At 31.2% G+C, this 10,057-nt stretch overlaps 2 protein-coding genes across 5 annotated transcripts in view; both read right to left on the reverse strand.

Annotated features, from left to right (window-relative positions):
• The window catches only part of LOC117183132 (pseudouridine-metabolizing bifunctional protein C1861.05), a 442,705-nt gene that overhangs the window by 59,352 nt on the left and 373,296 nt on the right, over positions 1 to 10,057 (reverse strand). The gene's annotated exons all lie outside the window — the stretch shown is intronic.
• LOC117167778 overlaps positions 4,290 to 10,057 on the reverse strand; it is a 62,775-nt gene continuing 57,007 nt past the window's right edge. The window contains exon 2 of the mRNA XM_033352950.1: positions 4,290 to 5,847. Within this exon, the coding sequence (XP_033208841.1) occupies positions 5,345 to 5,847 (503 nt within the window). The 3' untranslated portion in view covers positions 4,290 to 5,344. The remainder of the gene's footprint in view (positions 5,848 to 10,057) is intronic.

Raw genomic sequence — 10,057 nt, forward strand, 5'->3', positions numbered from 1 at the left:
TCGATTATGACTTAAAAATGACTGAAATTTTCTAATTAAAAAAAGGAAATTTCGTTAATTATCAGCAATATTTGAGCGTTCATTTAAAACAATCCATTACGAGCAACTGTTAAAAACAATACATAATATTTTCGCCTGGGTGTTCAACTCTATATAACATCAAATGTATATTATATTTATTTCTGCTCCACGGTTTGGGGCTTCTTATTCAGATCTTGGTCTTTAATATTTTTCTCTTATTTTGAATTAAATTTTTGTCTCAGCTACCCTGGAAAATGTATCATTTCAATAAATTTATATTATTACAATACATAATATGTAGTGGTATTGAAACAAATGTATTTTTATTGTATTGTTTTTATCATTAATGTTTTTGTTTTGAATGCTATTTTTTACAATTAAAATCAAAACTACGCGTTCTATCAAAAAATTATTGACGACAAATTTGAATGAGCTTTCACTCTTTTTTAAAAGAGCAACTTTTGTCTATTTATTTTTTTCATAGCTTGTGTCTTTTGTCCAAGAATTTAATTTTTATTTAAGTGTTGTTCTTTACGAATAAAACAAAAATTACACATCCTATCAAAAAATGATTAATAACAAATTTTTAGATGTTTTTGGGTGAACAACTTTTTTTCATAACAAAGTGATTACTAACAAATTTGTACATCTTTTTTGGATCCACTATTTTTTTTATTCACTCGTTTAATATCTTGCCTGGTTTGACTGCAAAATGGAACTTTTATTTTTCCATTTTTTACACGATAAAAATTTGAATTTTATTATTTTTTTAAAATTAAATTCATGAAGTTCTGATCATTTTGTAGAGCTTTCAAAAATCTTTGTTTTTCTCCTCTTTACTTTTTTTTTTATCGTGCGTTTGGCTTAAACGTTATTATTATTTTTTTTTAAATTGAGCCGCCGGGTGTAAGAACGAGTCCGACGCTCGAAAACGCGTACAATATTGTCCGCGCGCCTCAAAAATAGAAAAATTTTAAAATCAAAAAATCATTTTAAAAAAATGTAGAATTGTAGATAATAAGGAAATAAAACTTTTTCCTATAAGAATTTTTGTTGTCAAAAGTTTATTTTTAATAATAAAAGCGAAATATCGAATAAAAGTTTCTCTTTGATTTAATTAAGTTTGAAAACTTAAATCGTTTTAATTCGGTTAAATATTATTGAAATAAGTATATATTTATAGGACTTATTTAGAATACTATAGCGATGCCTAAGAATTCATGGAAAAGTTAAAAATCGCTTATTGTTTAATAATATTTAATTGCAAAATGAGGTAAGTCGGTAAAAGTATTTTCTTGGTTTCGCCAGTAAAAAGTATCTAGGTAACTTCGATTTTCAAACGACTTCCACTGAGTGATTTGTTCAAAAATGTTAAATGAAGTTTTTTTGGAAAATCGCATATCGATTCGTTAGAAACTGACTGAAATATTCATATTTGGAAAACGTGCTCGATATCTGCCTGCGCGAGAAGACTGCCTGACGAAGCAGTCCTCGCGACGCATTCGTCGAGTACTTTTCCGAATATGAATATCTCAATCAATTTATAACGAATCGGTATCAGATTTCCCAAAAAACTTCATTCAAAATTTTTGAACAAATCACTCACTGGAAGTTGTTTGAAACTCGAAGTCACTCGATACTTTTTACCGGCGAAACCAAGAAAACACAATTATCGACTATAGTATTATAGACTATATACTATTAGTATTTTTAATAAGTCCGTTAAATGTGAACTCATTTCAATAATATTTAGTTGAGTTACAACCATTTACGTTTTAAAATTTATTTAATCAGAGAGAAACTTTTATTCGATATTTCGCTTTTATTAGCGAAAATAAACGTTTGACAAAAAAATTATAATAGGCAAAAAGTTTTATTTCCTTATTCTCTACAATTCTACATTTTTACATTCTCATCAGAGAAGGTATTAGATTTGTGAAAAATTTGACCCCCCCCCCCTCCCTCAGTTTCCTAATGACTTTTTTAATAAAGTCAAAAATTACCAGAGTTTAAGCATTTACAAAATTCTAAAAAGCACGAAAATGAACATTTAAAGCCCAATAACGCACAATATGAAAAAAAAATCAAGAGAAGAAAAATGTTGCTTTTTAAATGCCCTACAATATTATCGTAACAACTTAATAAATTTTCTTGCAAAATCCAAAAATCAAATTTTGACAGCATACAAAATAATGAAAAATCCAAAAATTACATTTTTCGGTCAAACTATGCAAAATACGATAAAAGGTAAGTACACAAAAACTGTGCTTTAGAAAAAGATCTACAAATTTGTTATCAACCACTTTTTGATAGGATGTGTAATTTTGGCTTTAATCATGAAAAACATCATTCACAGTAAAAAAAATCTGCCCACTGTGTGGCTACATTCGTATCACAACTTTTGTCAATTTGTTTTTAAAAGAATGCGCATTTTTTTTAAACGGGACAATGAAACTTCGTCTGTGTTAATACCAATGCAAGCAACGAATTATAATAATATACATTTATGGGAATGATATAGAATTTCAGGGATAAACTCGAGTGCGAAGTACGAGATGAGAATGTGTTCGTTAAAGCTGAAGGAGCTTTTACAAAAGAGAATTCACAAGCACTAAATTACTGTTGTCGATGCTTTGACCTTTAGTTTTAAAAAGTGTATGCAAAAAAAGTCAAGCGCGTAGCGCGAGATAAATATATTGTCGAGCGTAAAGCGCGAGAACCAACAGTCGCGCGCCCTCGGCCCGCTCAAACTTGCGAGCGAAGCGACGAGATTCTCTAAAAATTGATTATTTGATTTTGAAAATTTTATATTTTTGAGACACGCGTACAATACTTTTACTCGTGTTCGTGCGTCGGGCTGGTTCTTGCTCTGGGCGATCATTTTCTTTTTATTGAAAAAAATCGTAAGGATAAATTGATCGAGATTTCGAGTACTATGTTTATATGTACATACAATTTTTAAATCTTAAAAAAATTGTCCAAACAATTTTGAAAATGTTTCAACTTTTTGATTTATTATCAAAAATAGCTGGTTAACGAAATTTAACATTCATTTTGGTTCCTAAATACGTGTGCCAAATCACAATCCAATCAGGTTAGTCTTTTAAAAGTTATCCAGTATAAAGATGACGACAGACACCGTCGTAAAACTGATTTTCACGGATTCAGGGAGTCTCGAAACATGGAGTTCAGGAGATTCAGAACAATTCGCGAGTCAGTTTTCACATAAAAACAATAAATTCTCATTATGATGAGAATAATGTATTAAAAGTCCTATTTCAGATTAAAAATCTTTAATATTGAAACTGTAAATATAAATTAATTAAATATTTAAACAATGTAACTATTATATTTGAAATTGAATAATAGTTTACGATAAAAATTGCGTTGAAACTGTAAACATAAATAAATTAAATATTAAAAAAATATAACTATAATACTTGAAAATGTTTAAAAAAACAACTTACAATAGAAATTGAAATAGTGTTAATAATTTATTTGATGTTATTTTCTTTCTTTTGAGTGACCTTCGGGTTTCATTTTTGACAGTTTTTTTGTAGTATTCACCTAATGCTTATTCTTCTTGAAATTGTTCCTCTAATTTTAGTTTCGGGTCGTGCCTTTCTCGTTGGTACTCAGGTAGTAGCGTGATGTCTCTTTTAAAGTATTCAGTTATCCTGCACCGACGTACACCAAGAGCACTCCGGCCGCTCCATCTTACTTCTCTCTTGTTACTCCAACCTGCTTTGGTGCAAGTAGGAGTGCGAGTGCACCAATAAGACAACCATTTTGCTCATTTTAAACTTGTAGACAGCTTGAATGTTTTAAATTTAAATAAAAAATTTTTTGTATACTTTTTTCCTGAATGGTTAAAACATCTGGTTAAAATATGATGTGGGATGTAATAGAAAACTATTTAATTTTTTAACTTTAAATAAAAAATTTAAGAACGTTCAATGCATCAGATTTGATAGTTTACTATTTTGAATCATTCGTTTTGAAATAATTCTTAATTTGAATCCCTCGGGATGTAACCTGTTCAAATTAGAAGGCTTCTATTTAATACCTATACAATATAAATTGTTGAACCTTCGAACTTAACTTTCTTCTGATTCAGAAAAGTTTCACTTCGACTAAATTAATTTGTATATCAGTTTTGATTATATCAATTAAAATACATGTGCAGCTTTACTGTTTCTAAACCAGGATCAGGGCTGACATCTCTGTCCATATATAATAGATATCATTTTCCATTAAACTAATACATATTTGGTTAAATAAATACCTTTATTAGGTTTTGTAATATGTTTGATACAAAAGTGCAAACAGAACATTAACATTACAGAGTATTTAAGTTAACGTTTCATTTAATAAAATACAATAATATTCATTAGTCAAAGGCACTATGCTTATACTTAATTATATTTACAATTGCTTTTGCTATAAATATATATGCGCCGACGCTTATTATATAGTTGATCTAAATTGTACGACTAAGGACGGATTACATTCATATCAACTATTCAATATTAAAAGATCTGAGAACAAGTAATTAAACCGGCAACATAAAGTTAATTTGGACTTACAATATTGATTTAAATTACGTCTTGCGTACAACGTAAGTACCTTTAAAATTAATTAACAGTAATTTTTTGAAAATTATCATTGAATCATAATTTTTATTTTTTTAGGTTTTAGACTTTATAATATGAATCATTAAAACCATATATTTTATTAGTACCTGAACTTTTCTTTTGAGTTCTGGGTCATTAGTATTTTTTCAATAGAATATCGGCAAGTAATCACATGCATACCGATCATGAGTGGAAGAATGAATTCTGAACTCAGAGATTTGCCAAACTTACAGTCTAAACAGATCTTCATTCTCCTATCTGAGATGTCTATTTTTGCATTGAGTCAATAATATTTATGCCCTAATACTAGATGTGTGTGTGTGTGTTTTCCAACAAGTAGTTCGAACAGATCTTCAATCTCTTTTTCATGTGCCCCAATGCTTGCAATTGATATGTTTAATGTACAAAGGATTTCATGGAAGCTCTTGGGAAAATTTTGGAATCCACGAAGATTATAAATTATATCGGTCTCAAGTCCTGATAATTTACGGGTTGCATATGCTTTTTGTATGCAGTCATAAAATATACCAATCGTTTACGTCTAAAAAAAAGTCTGCACGAAAAGGCAGTGAAGCAAGACTACTAAATATGTAAGGCTGCGCTGCTGTATTGAAGTTATGTTTCAGATGCAGTGCTTATAACATTGTCAAAAAACAAAAGTCAACTTTTTACAAGGTATATCATTCCAATTAAATTGTGGTATGTGTTTTTTGGTCTTCGTTTAAGATTTTCTCGATCTTTTTCCTGTGTCGACGACCTTCAACCAGGAAAAGAATTCCTGAGGCAAGCAGAATAAAGCTGCCAATCACTGCCAGAGCGTAAGACCAGCCAATGTCATTATGCTGCCAGTTTGGCATCCAGTCTCGATAATCACCACGACCGCCAAAGATCAATACCGCTATGATACCACTAACTCCAGAGAGAGTCAACATTGCTCCATTCGTCCAAAGAAGCAACTGATATTTGTGGTGCTGGCGAGAACAGCATGTGTACATTGCTGTCAAAAAAGTTCCAATCAGAAGCAATGTGAAGCATAGTGTGAACATGAATTGAGTGGCCACGAAAAAGGGTGGTAGCACAATGTCGTGTAAGATGTAGTATTCTTCTTCAAAGACCCACCAACAGCCAGTAAACCTAGTGTCGTACAAATGTTGAGTGTCTTGAAAATCTTGGAAGCATACTTGCCATAGACCTGAAATCAGATGTATTTTAGACGTTTATTTACACATTGAAATTTATTTCAGCATGAAGTTGGTGATTGCAAATTCCAATTACTATAGGGTGGTTTCCAAAGTCAGATATCACTTTTCCAATGAATGTAAAATATATTTCGTAAAATTCGCATTTTATATATACCAATAGAATATTTTTTTGCATTTTTTTACCATTTTTAATTTAATGTTGCAACCTAAATTTTTTCTAAGGATGTCGATTGGAGAAGGGCCCCTGTGACGTCAAAGGGGTAGGATTTTCCACTAATCACAGCTTAGATTTGAGAGATTCTCAAATATTTTTTCTTCATGCATTCTAGAACGTTTTATTTTCAACGATCTTAACATAAGGAATTAGTAAAAAGATTTTGTCGCCAAAAGAGGTTTGCGTGGAAGGTCTTAGCAAGATTATCACAAATTATATGTATGGTAATGCAGTATTTTAAAAGTAAGTCAGACGTTTTCACAAAATCTCAATTTCTGTACTGGTGCATACAAAATTGTAATAATTCTATAATATAATAATAACTGATGTACTCTCCCTAGAAGGACTTGAGCATAACTTGTAACGTTCGTGTTACGTAATTCCAAATTAAAGTACGAAGTACCCGGAGTATCTTTAAATTAACTATTCAAACATTATTTTATCTAAAATTGCGGGGGGGGGGGCTATTAATTTTATTATAACAGTAAGCAAAAGTAATTTTTCTGCGCAGAAAAAACGGAAGTTAAATTTATTAGCATGTAAAATTTCCCGCTGATGAAGTTTACATGCTATTTGGCGAAAGTTTATCTTACGATAGAATAAAAGCTGTCGTCTACTATGGCATCCTTAGCAGCAAAGGGAAAACGGCAAAGTATGAGCGAATTCGAGCTATAAAGCGGCACACCAGATTTAAAACAACACAGAAAAAAACGAGGTGCTGATCACTGAGATTTCAGGTGACTCCCGAACTTATGAAAGACCCTGTGGAGGTCAGTAGGAATCTCTAAATTCTATCGCGTTGTGCCTTGACTAGTCCCGCAGTTAGTCTCAGTAAGTCTCAGTGTGTCACGAAAACCCTCACTCCAGCCGGCCGGTTCGGCGAAATTCCCGTCAGAAAGATTAGTAACTTTTTCGGAAACACTCGGGAGATATGTTACGAGCACGCGCGATTAATTTTCAAGGGATTCTCGTGGTAAGTCACAAGAAATCTGAAGTTAGTCCGAGGGAGGTCTCTAACAAATCTTCTTTATCCCGGTGACAGTCATTGTTAGTCTGACTCCCTGATTTCTGGAAGACCAGCCACTCGGAAAAAAACAAAAGTTAGAATTTGCTGCAGGTAAGACTTGAAAACTTAAAAATTCAACATATTTCGGCGTAAGTTTCACTGAGGTTAGGAGAATAATTCTGATTTGATCTACTGCGTCACGATGAAGCAAATTTCGGTAACACATGTACAATCAGCAACAGAATATACGAAAAAAAAATTTCTTACTGATACATCTCCTTCTAAATAAATTAGACTATTGTGAATGGGAATCCCCAGTTCTCTCCAATTTAATTAAGTTAAACGATGATAGATAGCGCTGGTATAGAAATTCTCGCTACATCGCGATAAAAACTGGAGCGATTATAAGATAAAAAATTATCTGGAATATACCCGGAATCGATGTAAACTTTATCTTTCGGTTTTTCTGTGTGAAGAATAATTTGATCATATATTGTTTTTAGATTGCTGTTCTTGAATAATATTATGGCAAATAGTACAAATAATCAATCTTCATAACATTTCCAAAGTGAAGTTCTCAAAAACTGCCTTCAATAGGCTCAAGTGGTTTAGACGTATCTCTTACATCCGCACTTGCTTTATAAAACAAACCTCTAATTAGTCCTACGGCAGTTGGATTTATATTAAATAAAAATAAAAATTTCTGTATCAGGATGTTACATAAAAGGCGCATATTCTGTTACAAAATTGATAAAATAATTTGAACTTGACCTCATTCGCTGCCAAGGCTTGATAATCATTATAATAACTATAACTTTTTTCATCTAATTCAAATACACATTTGAAATTATTATTTTCAATTTCTAGACAGGTTCACTAACTCTTAAATTTCGAAATCCGTGGGAAAATTAGAAAAATCTACGGAATTTAAAAAATGGCGACAATTTATTTGAAAATATAAAAAGGCCATCCTCAGCAACAAAACAACCTAATGATCATGCTAGATTCTTTACAGGATCCCCTACATGCTTTAGATAACTAAAAAAATTATGTTGGATGTGCGTATGGCTCACAGCAGGTATGTAGAAAATTTGGGAACAAAGAAGATAGCAAATGAAAAACAAAAGGAAGAAAGAAAAAAGTAAGCGAGAAGTAATAAAACTCGAAAATAAGAGAAAAATGATGATGGACAATGTTGCTGATATAGAGTCTCAAATCGCAGAAAAAAAATTCAGGATATCTAAGTAATAAGTTTAACGCTAAAAGTATGCGCTTTAATGGTTGAACGATTGCATTTTAAAAGCGCAATGATGCGATTCCACGCATGCGCGTAAATTATTTTTCGGTAAGAGTACGTCCCATTTTAACCGTTAAACTTCACCTTCTACGCATTAAAGTAGAGTCGCTTATCGTTGAAACGATTCTTGGTTAAACGAATCGAACTTTAACCGTTAAAGGATCTGTTTCAAACTTAACTCTAAAAACGATGTCACTTTAATTGTAAAAGTATTACTTTATCGTCAAGAGGTTCATATCTTATGTTCCCTTTTTTGAATTGAAAATGCAAAATTTTGAAAATTCCAAAAAATTTCCCTATTGCTTCGAAAATTATGGCAAATTTTTTTTTATGTACATTTTTTGCTGCTGAATAATAATAATAATAATAATAAAAAATTATAAATAAAATAATTTTTTTCTCAATAATTTATAATTGTTTGGAAATGGCCAAAAATATGTTTTTTTGGATTGAGTCCTATGCACAAATTTGGAAAAAAGTTGAATATGTCGAACATATTATGTACACCCCCCCAGATTGGGGTGGGGGTTAATGCGTAGGGGATACTTGTTGATGATATCCCATTTTGTAGCGAACAGGTAATAAAGTGCTCAGGTAAGAATTCTTTAGACTTATCGAGTGGAGGAGGGGGTCAAATACATGTTTGATTGCAGATTATATTTGTTTCATATTAAAAATCATATACAATATATATTTCAGATTTTATATTACAAATTATATTTGCTTTATATTAAAAATTATTTACAATATATATTTCAGCTTTTATATTAAGAATTAGATACAATATATATTTCTAAATAAAATTTTGTTACTGACGTGCTTCTTACCTGCTTGTGGCTCATGCACGTAGGGAAAGTTTTTGGTCCAAAAAAAGGGATGCTTTCATTCATTCGACATTGAGTTTTCATGAAATAATGCCTGCTTTTGAAACCAAGAAGGATTTCAAGGGAGGTTGATTAAAACAGCCACAAGAAGCGTTTCTAACGACGTTATGCATATAATATGTAATATATATTGCATATAATTCTTTAAATAAAGCAAATATAATTTGTAATATATATTGCATATAATTTTTAATAAAAAGCAAATGTAATTTTTATATAAAATCTGTTATATAAGTCTCTAGAGAATTCTTACCTCAGCACTATATTACCTGTTCGCTAAAAAAACGGGATACCATCAACAAGTATCCCCCTACGCATTAACCCATTTTTAAAATTTATAATCTTTTATTATTATTCAGTACCAAAAACTATACATAGAAAAAATACGCGATAATTTTCGAAGCAATGGGAAAGTTTTTTGGAATTTACAAAAATTTTAATTTCCAAATAAAAAAAAAGGAACAGGAGATATTAAGAGATTTGAAAATTTGACGGGAAATGACAGCAATTTTGTATCCAGTCAAAAATAGACACCCTGCACCTAGGACGTGCACACGTTCCCGTAGGGGTTCCCTCGTCCCCTGCATGTTCCTGTACAATAGAGCTCACTACTTTCAGCATGTGTTGACTACCACAAATGTGTGACCGTAAGAATATTTTTGCTGACATTTTTTAAATCGATTTCCTGGAATCCTGTGAAGAATTAGTCGTTACGGCTCATCGTTCAAACTGAAGGGGTCTGCATTTTTTATATTCTATTTCACAATACTTTTCATTTCTAACTTTAATTTACCGCGAA

The sequence above is a fragment of the Belonocnema kinseyi genome, chromosome 2 (genome assembly GCF_010883055.1).
Source record: "Belonocnema kinseyi isolate 2016_QV_RU_SX_M_011 chromosome 2, B_treatae_v1, whole genome shotgun sequence".
Taxonomy (NCBI): Eukaryota; Metazoa; Arthropoda; class Insecta; order Hymenoptera; family Cynipidae; genus Belonocnema; species Belonocnema kinseyi.